Below are 12684 nucleotides of genomic sequence, written 5' to 3'. Positions count from 1 at the left end.
CGAACGGTGTTCTTTTTTCAATTCTCTCCCTTGCAAACAAGTGAAAGGTTTCAAAGGTTTTTGACCATGGAAATGTGGATGTGAGTAGATTTTATTCAATGCTATAGTCCTTGCAATGATGGAAGCTATTCTGACAAATCTCACAAACCTGTTATCTTAAAAATGCACAAAGGGTTTTTTAATGGCTTAAGGCAGGAACAAAAAGAACTGTGCTGCACGAATCACCATGTGTGAGATTCTGTTTAAAATATTGGTGCCTTCATCCCTGAGACAATGGATTCTGAGTTGTCGCCTAAATAGCTGACAACTTGGTTTGTGGGATAATGACTAAGAATAGCTTTTATTGTAACCAATCATTGAACTCTGGGGACATTTACTTTTATGGTCTCTGCAGCTTTGGGGGAAGATTGAATTGAACTCTTAGACCAGGATCAGTAACCAGCAGCTTATGAGCTGCATACAGCCTCAACTTGAAGTTTGTCTAATTCACTAAATATACTTTAGTTGACTTCTTTTCTCCTTAGGATACTGAAAATACTTCCTGCCAATAACTGAAAGAGAAAGTTACAAGGCAGCATGTGCATATAACTAACCTCTTTTTTTTCTCTGGGCAACTTGATTGATTGATGCCTGGTTTTTTTAAAGCAGGCACGGGAAAAGTTTGTCTTCTATATATTTTCAACTCCTCAAAGTCCCAACCGCCAAGGTTACTAGTCACAGAATAGCAATAGCAATAGCACTTAGACTTATATACAGCCCTCTCTAAGCAGTTTACAGAGTCAGCATATTGCACCCAACAATCTGGGTCCTCATTTTTACCAATCTCAGAAAGACGGAAGGCTGAGTCAATCTTGAGCCACTCAGAATCGAACTCCTGGAGTGAGCAGTGAACTAGCCTGAAGTACTGCATTGGAGTATTATCGGAATCTTATTTAATGAGACTAACAAATGTTGGATGTTAGTAGATGTATCATGTATGTATCTGCAAGGAGATAGAACTTTTATTAAGTTTTTCAAATATCTATTGCAAAGATGGGGCGGAAACATTTTCCAAGGCTATTCCACAATTTGTACAGAAAGACACTTTTCTTGATTCGATTATGCCACTGAATGTTTGGTTTTTATCTTCAATTTTAAACTTTGCTGCACATTTTAAAATAAAGCACACAAAAAATTATTTCATGCCACTTAAAATTTATTTATTTCATGCCACTTAAAATTAGAAATAAATTGTTACCATTAGCAGGAAGATAGGTGAATAGTTGGTACTGGCTTCTCTTTCTCTTTCCATTGCAGACATAGAAATTGACTTGGACAGGACTTGTAATTCTCTGATTGCGGAATGGTGGAATCTCAGCAACTAATAAAGTCTAAAAAGAGGATAAAAGTATATTAAGGGTGAATCACAGTTAAAGAACATTTGAATCACAAGAATAAAACAAACAAATGCCCTGGCAGGCACTGAAAAAGGTAAACGACCTGCCTTAAAAACATTGGAACATAAGATTAGCCCACTAATCATTATCATCAACATTTCTTGAGGACCTATCCTCCTAAGAAAACTCCTATCATGCAGCTGACTTGCTGAGACAGGCTAAAGTTGGATCAAATAATCCAACAGGAAAGATCTTCCATGGGAAAAACAAAGACCCCTTTGCAGACATTAAATTGGGTTAGAAACCTGTTGAGCTCCTACTCAATATTGGATCCAATATTGAGTAGGAGCTGGAATTCCATGGCCCTACTTACTATGGTTGCCAGGGTGCACTTTGCAGCTCTTCTGTAACTATCTCCTTTCCTTTTTCTGATGCTTTTTTTTTTTCAGAATACAGTATAGGCCTTGTAGAAGACCAAATGTAAGACTTCTATGAGCTTGACAATCCTCATAGAATTTGTGCAGAAAAGTAAAGAAGGTGAACACAGAAAGGATCTTAAAGGCTTCCTCCAAATCCAACAGCAATTATGAGCCCTATTGTAGGCAGGGCTCTTGGGAATACAGCTCCAGGGTTGCAGTTGCTGAGCTGCTCCTCAAAAGCTGAAATGATGCTGCTCTCATTTTTGCTTGATGCTCCAGAACTAGATACCTTTGGGGTCCTTCTTTCACCCACCCCTCTTCTCCCCTGAATCATGTCATCTATTTTGACACGCCAGAACCTTGATACATCTGGCTACTCTGGTGGTGGCAGTTCTGGTGCTTTCTTGCATGTAATCATTTAAAAAGGAATGGAGGCGAGTTTAATGTCAACCCACTTATTTTAACTGCCCAGAGAATGCCAGGCATGCTGGTTTCTCCACTCTGACTCCCCTGCCTCTTCCCACTGCAGGTCCAGAAGGCAGGATCAGTACCAGCCTGACTGCAGAGATGTGGGAAATAGTAGGCTGTGAGAGCCTATTATTATTATTTTAAAAATCCCTTCTCAAGAATAGAAGCACATCAACAGAATGGTATGGAGGAGCTCTTAGCTTAGTATTTAGATTTTCATAGTGGATACAAGAAAACCTTGACCTAATATTTGAAGGCATGCCAGCTCCATCCATTCTAGAAGTTAGTGGTTTGATAGGCTATCCTCCATACATCTATCTACTATCCTTTTTAAGCCATCCAAATGAACTATTCCAGCCACGATTGTCCTATTCCAATGATCTTTGCTCTGGCCCTATTTAAAACTTAGCTCTGTTTTCAGAACCAGGTTAGGTTGGGTGATAGATCCCATATGTATGTTTTATTTTTAAACATGACTGTTGTTTTTTTCCCGAGTTTTCATTTTTTTTTATTGTACCTTAATCATTGAATTTGTAAGTCACTGAGAATCAGAACAGATTAGGGAGACATCTACGTTTCATAAATGAATGAATAATTGATTACCATTCCTTTTACAGTTATACCTTACATTTAGCTTTATTGTGAGAAAAAATATAATTAAATGAGCCAAAGACATATGATTAAAAACATTATTTAAATGAGAGTTGCTTGAACTCAAATAGGTATTTTTAACTTCATCTTGACATTTATGTATGATTTACACGTAATTAATATGATAATAAGATAAAGTGAAGAAAATGTGCAGATAAATACGTCCAGAGAAACATCACAGTATTTTTCAAAAGGCAAAAGAGGCACTTACTGGTTTACACAACTCTTTGTCAGTTTTAGCTTCCATTTCCCACACATGATGACCATCTAAAGATAAGGACATGAAAGATCCAAATTAATGTGCTTAGTGCTTTATAAATCACACAAATAGGAGGGAGGGCTTCCCTTTTAAGATATCTTTATTATGCAGACATGATATTCAAGATGAGCTCAGTTTTGTAGTGAATAAAGAAATAAACACTTCTATCTATTAAAGAAGTTTGAGGCAGGGAAGGGAAGGATTTATCCACTGATCCTGCTTCCACAGCCAAAGACCTGGTTCAGTCCCCAATGCTCTTTGTTTTTATCTAATTGGGCAGAGTTGCCTAATTTATGAAAACATTCTATCAAAAGAAGTAGGGTCTCTTCCCACTTGTGATAGGTAATCTCACTGCAATTATCATAATTATCATCCACTAGCTTTTAATTTTTTTAAAAAAAATGTGTATTTTATAAAATATAACATAATGTAGTGGTTTGTTTGATTTTATCTAGTCCTATTCATATCAGCGTTCAATTGCAACTGTAGCTTATATTCTGTCTAAAAGAAAGTTTTTACAGGATGTAGAGCAGGGGTCTCCAAACTTGGCAACTGTAAAACTGGTGGACTTCAACGCCCAGAATTCCCCAGCCAACATGGCTGTCTGAGGAATTCTGGGAATTCAAGTCCACAGGTCTTAAAAGTTGCCAATTTTGGAGACCCCCAATATATAAAGAGAATAAGAGTCAGATTATTGAGTAGGTAACATGAAGTGTCTGTGTTGGCGTACATGAACCCTCAACTGATTCTGTAATGTCAGAAGTTCCACGTGAAAGATATGTTATCATCATAGCTTCTGGGGCTAATGTTGATGAAATATTAAAGTTTGGTGGTGGCCAATTGTGCTAAAGAGACTTGACCAGTGAAAAGTCTAATGTGTTCTCAGGCTTTTGATATTAATAGAATGCCTTGAAAAGGCTAACTGGGTCTAATGCTGAGCAAAAATATATTCCAGCCATGCCCTTTTCTGGCTCAAGACTTAATTCTTAATTCTTTTTTCCCACATTATATTGTGATAACTACATTGTGGATTCAAGCTAGGGGAAGCCAGGTCAAATGCCTACCCAGCCATAAAGCCATAAAGATTATAGGATCATGATTGCACATCTTTATTGATTTCTCTAGGTTATTATGATGATTAAAAATGGGAAAAATATTTTCTGGCCCAAGGCCCCATCAGTAAGGCTGAATGAAAATGCTCTAGGTAGAATAATCTGAATTGATATCCATTTGTCTTTCTGACACTTTTATAAATGAGCAACAGAATATTTAAGATTTGGTATATTTAATCTGTTCTGAAAAGAGGAATTGCTCTGTCCTATTTTCTAGTTTTCAAGCAGGTAAAGTGTTTTTTGGTGTTCAGGAAAGTACATTTTAAGAATAACAAGTTTTTTTAAAAGTCCAAAAGTAGGGATGATACTGAGTGTGTTTGGCAATCTGAAAGAAGCAAGCGTTACTGCTGCTGTATTACGAAATTCCTCTGAGAATCTCCAGACTTTCTCTATTACAGAAAAGGAGGGGGGGGGAAATAAATTACTTAATAAGAATAAGTTTCATTTACAAAAGCAGAGTAAATCAGTTATGGTGCTTTGAGTCAGTTGGTGCCTATATGGACAGTTCCCTGCAGTTTCTTGGCAACATTTCTGAAGTGGTTTGCCAGTACTTTCTCGGACTAGGAGACAATGGCTGGCCAGAAATCATCCAGCTGTTTTTCATGCCTAAGGAGGATTAGAACTCACTATCTCCCACTCCTAATTGAGGACCTTTAACTGCAAAAGTTAAGAGAGAAGAGAGGAGAGGAGAGGAGAGGAGAGGAGAGGAGAGGAGAGGAGAGGAGAGGAGAGGAGAGGAGAGGAGAGGAAAGGAAAGGAAAGGAAAGGAAAGGAAAGGAAAGGAAAGGAAAGGAAAGGAAAGGAAAGGAAAGGAAAGGAAAGGAAAGGAAAATCAGACAATTCCCCATGTTACGTCTGGTGAACCAAAAGGGAAATCTCTACACCCACAGACTGGGATCCACTCCAAGAGAGAAATCCTAGATCATTACACCAACAACTCTACAGTAAACATGTTTTGTAAGTGTATATGGATCAACCTGTCTATTTTTAAGAAAAGACACAGGAATGGATGAAATAATTTTAGGAGTTTCAAAATGCTAAAAAGACTTTCTTATCCTGGGGAAAAGAAGTTTTATGTCAGTACAGTATTTGCCAGTTTTCCTATCCAAGTATGCAAGATGCCGTCTCTCATCAGACTGTGCTAGAAAAGTGAGGAGTGATACGCCACAAAAGTTTCCATTGTAAAGCTGCCACATCTGCATCAGCCTGGCTGACTCACAGCTGAAGGCAACTCCCTGCCTGGCTAAAATCCAATGAAAGTACACCAGAGCAATTTATACCTTTCCAAAATGCAAATAATTCAAATTACAGACATAACATAAAGTTGAAACAGACACATTTCAGGCATTCCCTGTTTGAACTGAACTTACTGAAGGGTTTCTTCCAAATGTTGTTTATTATAAATGTAGAAAATGCCAGTAAGGCAAAAAGTAGCAAATCTCTCATCTCTCATCATCACCTATTTCATCCCCTCAAAAACAAAAAGAAAAAAAACCAACAAAAAAACAAAAAAAACTCCAAACCCCTGCAAGCAGGTTGGGGGGAAGAGAGAGAGAAAAAAAATCCCGATTTTCGTGAGTTCTGTTTATTTTATTTTCCGTATGGTTGGAGTAAAAGCTTTAATCCTTCAAAATCTGACGCATGGTAATTTTAGGTTTCTTTGTATTAATTTAAAATTGGGGTCTAGAGAAGTTGAAATGGCAAATGCACAACTTATTTCTAAACACACTCATGTTAGCAAAATAAGTTATCTTTAAAAAAAGGGGGGTTCCTTGCCTATTGTTTGTGTCTTAACTGCTCAAATTAATGCCAGATTCTGCACAGGAGATTCAGTCCTAAGGTTATGTCCATCCAGGGAATACAGATCCAGTCCTGACACTTCTGAAGCTGTTCATTAGCTTCTTCTCTTACCTAAGGGAAACAGGCTAACTAAACAGAGGCACAGCCTTCCTGTTTATACAGCTGAAGGCAAGGTGGGGGAAAATCCCAGAACAAGTTAAATTCACAAATATAAACTGAAGCGTTCCCTTCATTTTAACTGAAATACAATTAATTAGAGAGATTAAGAGTGGCTTCTCACATTCACTTCCTGTGCTGAAGTCCCCACGTTGTTTTTTTTTCTAAGTGGGCTTTGTTTGCACCATACAAATCCAAAGGACTTAATAGAGGGTGTTTTTCTCAAATTCTGGAGTGGCTTTCATTTTGGCAGCCTACCAGGAAAAGCCATAATTAACTCCTTCAAACATGCACTTCCCTGCGTTGCCGAGAAGAGTTCTGGCTCGTGTGTCCTCACATCTAATAGGAACTGTTTCCCAGAAAAACCAAACACCAACACAATTTTTCTCATTAGGATGCAGATAAAAATATTCCTGTAGGACAGAAGTGACTCAGTCGTCATTCAGCGATATGGGCTGTTTTTCACGCAGAGGGGGAAAAAAAGATTCTTGGAACTGAGAATAGTGGCAGGGAGTTTTGCACCCCTATTTCATTACTTCGTAGGCTGGTTTTGAATGGCTAAAAATAAAAGCAAAGTTCCAGAATGGAATGTCTCAGCTCTGAATAGGTCTTTGTAATTCACTCTGTATCCACCATTCTCTGCAGAGTTAAAAAGGAAACTCGGCAAAAGTAAAAAAAATAAATAAAAAAAATCTAAAATCATCAGGGAATTCCCTGCACTGAGTCACAGAAACGGCTTCCCCACCACACCCATTGAGAAGATTTCCACATAAAAAGCCACTGGAGGCTTGTTCTAACACAGCAGCAAAAGAACTAAAAGGTGTTTTGTGAACCTCATCATCCTGGTTATTTCTAGGCAGCATTTCTATTAGGAAGTATTCCATTCAGTATTTTTTCTTCATATTAATTAAAATCTCAATAGTAAGATGGGAGAAATTTAACTAGAAATAGATTGAATTATTGAATCATTTATTGAATGAATGATTAAGCTTTACTTATACCTCAGCATATTTAGTGTGCTGTATGATAAACTTTATCAGTGGTGGGTTTAAATTTTTTTCCTACCGGTTCTGTGGGTGTGGTTTGGTGGGTGTGGCATGGCTTGGTGGGTGTGGCTTGGTGGACATGGCAGGGGAAGGATACTGTAAAATCTCCATTCCCACCCCACTCCAGAGGAAGGTTACTGCAAAATCCCCATTTCCTCCCGATCAGCTGAGACTCGGGAGGCAGAGAATAGATGGGGGCAGGGCCAGTCAGAGGTGGTATTTACCGGTTCTCCGAACTACTCAAAATTTCCGCTACCGGTTCTCCAGAATTGGTCAGAACCTGCTGGAACCCACCTCTGAACTGCATGCCTTCCATCTTGTATGTTTGATGGTCATATTTAAGGCTAAGCCACAACTCGGAAAAGTCTCTCTCTATAAACAAGCTTGGAACTGAAACCCAGATAGCTAGGTAATGCTTCAGAATTGCACTATCTGGTTTTCTTTTCTCCAGGGAGGAAATTCTTGCTCCCTGGAGAAAAGAAAATTCTTGCAAGTGCAAGAATTTCATGCAATGTGTTAGTAGCTTTTGACTTTAAATAGAATTACAGAATCAAATGCACTTTTGAAATCTATCTGGATATTTAGTTTGGCTGGAAGGATGATTCAATGCAGATATATCTTCCCTAAGGAGTCGACTAGGTTCAGATAGACAAAGCTGCTTAATTCACTAAGGGGGTACATATGCCAACCTTCATCAACCTGATGTCCCCACCTTCAGATATGCATTGAACTGTAACCATATCATTACCATGACTTGGCTGGCATTTATGAAAGTCATAATCCAATATACGGTAAGAAACCTAGATTGGGTATATCTGACCTAAGCAGTGGTGGGATTCAATATTTTTAACAACCGGTTCTGTGGGCGTGGCTTAGTTGGGGGTGTGGCTTGGTGGTCATGTGACCGGGTGGGCGTGGCTAGCTGGTCATGTGACCGGGTGGGCGTGGCTATGTACATAAGGACTACTCAGAGGGCTGAAAAAAGTCATTTCTGACTGGTCCTCGCACTTATGACCATCCTCACATTTATGCCCATTGCGGCATTCTTAACAACCGTGTCAGTCATTTCACCACTACTTCTCTTCACCATGGTGACAAAATAGGGCGTAAAACATAAAATGTGAGTACAGTCGTAAGTGCGAGGACTGGTCAAAAGTGTGAGGACCGGTCAAAAATAACTTTTTCAGCCTTCTGACTAGTCCATATGCACATAGGGACTATTCAGAGGGCTGAAAAAAGTCATTTCTGACTGGTCCTCACATTTTTGACCGGTCCTCGCACTTATGACCTTCCTCACATTTATGCCCGTTGCAGCATTCTTAACAACTGTGTCAGTCATTTCACCACTACTTGTCTTCACCACAGTGACAAGATAGGGTGCAAAACATAAAATGTGAGTACAGTCGTAAGTGCGAGGACTGGTCAAAAGTGTGAGGACCGGTCAAAAATAACTTTTTCAGCCCTCTGAGTAATCCATATGCACAAAAGGATACAGCAATAGAGAGGGATGAAGGAAGGAGAAGAGAGATGGAAGAAAGAAGGAGAGACAGGGAAGGAAGAGAAGGGAGGAAGGGAAGGGAAATTAGAGTAAGAGTGAGGGTAAGAGAGGGAGGAAGAGAGGAGGAGAAGAGGGGGGGAAGAGAAAGTAAGAAGGAAAGAAAAGAGAGAGGTGGTAGGTTTGAGGAGAAAGATTGCTGTACAGTAAAAAAGATGAAATGGAAGAAAGGCAACCCCAAACAAATATAAAGATATTAAGATAAAGAATGAATTGTTAAACTTTAAAGAATAAAAGAGAATAAATATGAATAAATAGCAGTAATTAGAAACACACATACAAACATACAATGTATGAACAGAGTATTTGGTCAGTTTCCAAATTTAAACAGTGTTTAGTCATTTCAATTAAATTTACAATTTCTATATTTCCTTTTTGCCATATTTATTCCTTATCTATTTTTTTTTAAAAAAAACAATATTACCCTTCATCCTCATCTCTAATTTTAATCAAATTCAATTTTTCCCTTCTATTCTATATTATACCCCTTCTCATTGTCATCTATTTTTATATCCATCCTCACATTGGTTAATTATGTAATATTACAGTTGTTTAATATAAATTCAACATTTTAATATAAATCAATTAGTTATATAACTATCTTTTTTGTATATTAATCAATATGAACATGAATATTCCAATTATTTCCATGCAATCCAATTTCTTACAAATCAATTAATTATATTTACCAATAATAATAAATCAAATAATTTCCCCCATATATTCCTCCAAACCACAATTTAACCGTTTCTGCTTTCAACACAATATACAATTAATAGAATCTCAATTATTACAATTCCCTATTTAAATAGAGCTTTTTTTCTTTTGTGTTTTAAAATCTTGAACTCTCCTCTTTTTCCCTAAAGAGGAACTACCTCTTTAGGGAAAACTACCTTTCCACTAAAGGTAGTTTGCACCTATCTTTTTTGGTGAGGAAAAAGTAAAGAAATCTGCCTGCCTAATTTTCCAACGTTGCAGCAACAGTAAAGCAGGCTTTTACTTTCAGTTTCGTTTTTCAGCATAGATAGGAGGAAAAAAATCTGCACTCTTTGCAAGCAAGCAGCAAAGCCCTGAGCAAAACAGCTGAGAGCAAATCAGCTGAGAGTCGGGAGGCTGATAGAATCAAGGGGCTAATTAGCCTATGCTGAAGCTCCGCGGGCCAATAAAATTACAAAGAAACACCGAACTGTTTGTTAAATTGCTGGCTCGCCCGCCCCTCGCCCACCACTATTTATTGACAATAAATAGTGGTGCGGAGGGGCGGGGCAAAGGACGGGGTGAGCCAGCAATTTAACAAAGGGTTCAGCCGAACCCCCTAGAACCGGCAGAATCCCATCACTGGACCTAAGTGATTTTACTCTAATGCTAGCAAGAATGTCCTGATACATAAACTTTATATTTTATGTCCCAAAGATGCTTTTCCCCCAAAAGGCAATTAGACTTTCTTGCCTTTTTTCCCCCTTGAAAACATTTTGCTTCTCATTCAAGAATTTTCTTCAGTTCTTTGGTTTTTCACTTCTCATGTTTTCAAAGAAAAAAAACAACGGGAAAGGCCAGTTGCCTTTTGGAAAAGCACCTTTGGAAAGACCGTGACCTGGACGATTGGGAATTTCTACAGACATTTATATTTTTATATTTAATCCTGTTTAAATATGATTCAGCAACCCGGTTTCTGATGTATTTTAAATATTGCATCAGCCACGTTGCATTTAATCAGCCTCCAATAGAAGAACTAATTTGCCTACAAATGTTTCTCTAATTTAATTGGAACTGAGATTTGAATTCTGCTCTTGCACATCTAATTCTTACGCATAGAGCACATGTTCCAAAGTCATTTTAAAATGATTGTGGGTAAGTTATTAGGCTTCACAGGCCACAAAGACTTCGCATGCAAAGCTTGTTTAGTGTCAACAGTGAAGAAAAAACAAAACTTATCCAGAGATCAGTATTTTTGAGTTTATAAATCAGTGTTGGCAATATGAGAAGCTAGGAAGAAGTCAATCATGGTAATGGGATGATCATTAACCACACCTTTATTGGCAGCTGCCACACATATTCTTCCATCCCAATAGTATCAGTTAGCAACCCCATCCAATTTGCCACAGGCAGTGATAGCCATTCTTAATCTTTCATGTACAACTATGTCTGGATTCTTCCCAGCATTGCTTTAGCACCACAGATCACAGCTGTACATGTGTGAAAAGCTGCCTGTGAGCCTTTTAAAAACAGGCTGCTTCTTTCCAAGGCTCTGGCCTTACCTGGCTTCTAAATCGCAGCTGCCTCTTTTTAACTCCTCAGATCTTACTTCTTTATGAGCTGTAGTCGTGTGATTAAATCCTAAAGGAAAGGCTAGTGCTCAAGTGAGATGACAGGAAAGCAAGCTTAAAGCCATGACAACAGGTGTGTGTGATACATGTGCTTGGAGATACAGTAAATTCCCAAGAGATAAAAATGGCTAAATTAGCCGCTTCCTTGAATAAAATATGTTTGAAAGCAACAGCAGAAAATAGCACCACCATATAAGAGGGTAACAATGGCCATGCAGAGTAGGAGTTCTCAGAAGAATTTGGATGGGATTAAGTTGGGGAAGGTTTAGGTGATTCTTTACCTAAGGCTTTCTGGTTGAAATTTCCTTCATCTATCACAAATAGCAACTACAGTTTGTCTGCCTTCTCTCTTAACTCCCATGTTATTTGAAATCTCACAATTTCTAGACCCGTGATGGCAAACTTATGGCACGCGTGCCTGAAGTGGCACATGGAGCCATGTCGTCTGGCACCTGCGGCGGCGCCTGTTCCTCTTCTGGGTTTCTGGCGCACATGCACATGCAATAATCAGCTGGTCTTTGTTCTTGTGTCAGTGCCGGAAACAGTAAGAACTGGTCTTCCATTTTCCAGTGTGAGCATGCGCGCTGGCCAGCTGATCGGCATGTGCACATGCACGAAGTGCTCCCTTTTTGGCACTTGGTGCCGAAAAGGTTCACCATCGCTGTTCTAGACTATCCTCATGCGGTTATGTTGAAGAAAGGTCGTGGACCCCGAAGCTCTGGTTGCAAGATCAAACTCAGTCTATGTACAACTCAATTACTTGATGCAGACATTCACTCTTAATCTAACCTACTTCATGGCATAATTGTGAGGATAACAGGGAAAAGTTGAGTTTCCCTGGAGGAGAAAAGTGAGACAGAAATATAATATTTAAAGAGAAAAAAAATTAAAGTAAGGAAGGCTTCTGTAATCCAAGGTATTTGAGTGTAGCTTTTAATAACAAAAGAAGCTTGAAATCTTATTCACAATTATTTTTTGGTAAACATACTCCTTTTCTTTAGAAACAATCATTTAACACTGCCCAATATTCATCCAGGTCTTAAAATAGGTTCATTTAAAATCCAGATTATACTTATCTTTTGCTTTAAAAATTATCCTTTCATTCCAAAACTGATTAAGTAATACAGCTATTTAAAATAATATCTGGTCTTAACATATCTAAGAAAAGCACAGTACACTGCCATTTAGCCTTCCGGATGCCTTTTGCTGTTCCCTCCGTAATCCTCAACTAGCAAGCACTGTGTTAAGAAAGGCTTCCATAGGGTGAGTAATGATTGCATTATATCATCTGTATGGAAAGCATCCCATATTATCTTAATTCTTTTTACATGCTACAAATTTAGGAGAATCTGGTCAATTTCTTACTAGCTAAGTCTTCAGAGGAGTTAATGGATTCTACAGAGAAATGATTCCATCATCTAATGAAATGTCCTGTTAAACATATGTTTCTGGTACTTCTTCTTCTTCTTCTTCTTCTTCTTCTTCTTCTTCTTCTTCTTCTTCTTCTTCTTCTTC

The 12684-nt window shown here is 38.3% G+C and overlaps 1 protein-coding gene across 4 annotated transcripts in view; it reads right to left on the bottom strand.

Moving 5' to 3' along the window:
* NFATC1 (nuclear factor of activated T cells 1) overlaps positions 1–12684 on the bottom strand; it is a 141364-nt gene that overhangs the window by 46317 nt on the left and 82363 nt on the right. For all 4 annotated transcript variants that reach the window (XM_070942438.1, XM_070942439.1, XM_070942440.1 and 1 more), the window contains exons 7-8: positions 3126–3181; positions 1238–1370 (exon numbers count right to left, since the gene is read on the bottom strand). In XM_070942438.1, the coding sequence (XP_070798539.1) occupies positions 1238–1370; positions 3126–3181 (189 nt within the window). The remainder of the gene's footprint in view (positions 1–1237; positions 1371–3125; positions 3182–12684) is intronic.

This window comes from Pituophis catenifer, unplaced genomic scaffold (genome assembly GCF_029215685.1).
Source record: "Pituophis catenifer annectens isolate HBS135680 unplaced genomic scaffold, rPitCat1.0.hap2 SCAF_3, whole genome shotgun sequence".
NCBI lineage: Eukaryota > Metazoa > Chordata > Lepidosauria > Squamata > Colubridae > Pituophis > Pituophis catenifer.
This window is presented reverse-complemented; position numbering and strand designations above follow the sequence as displayed.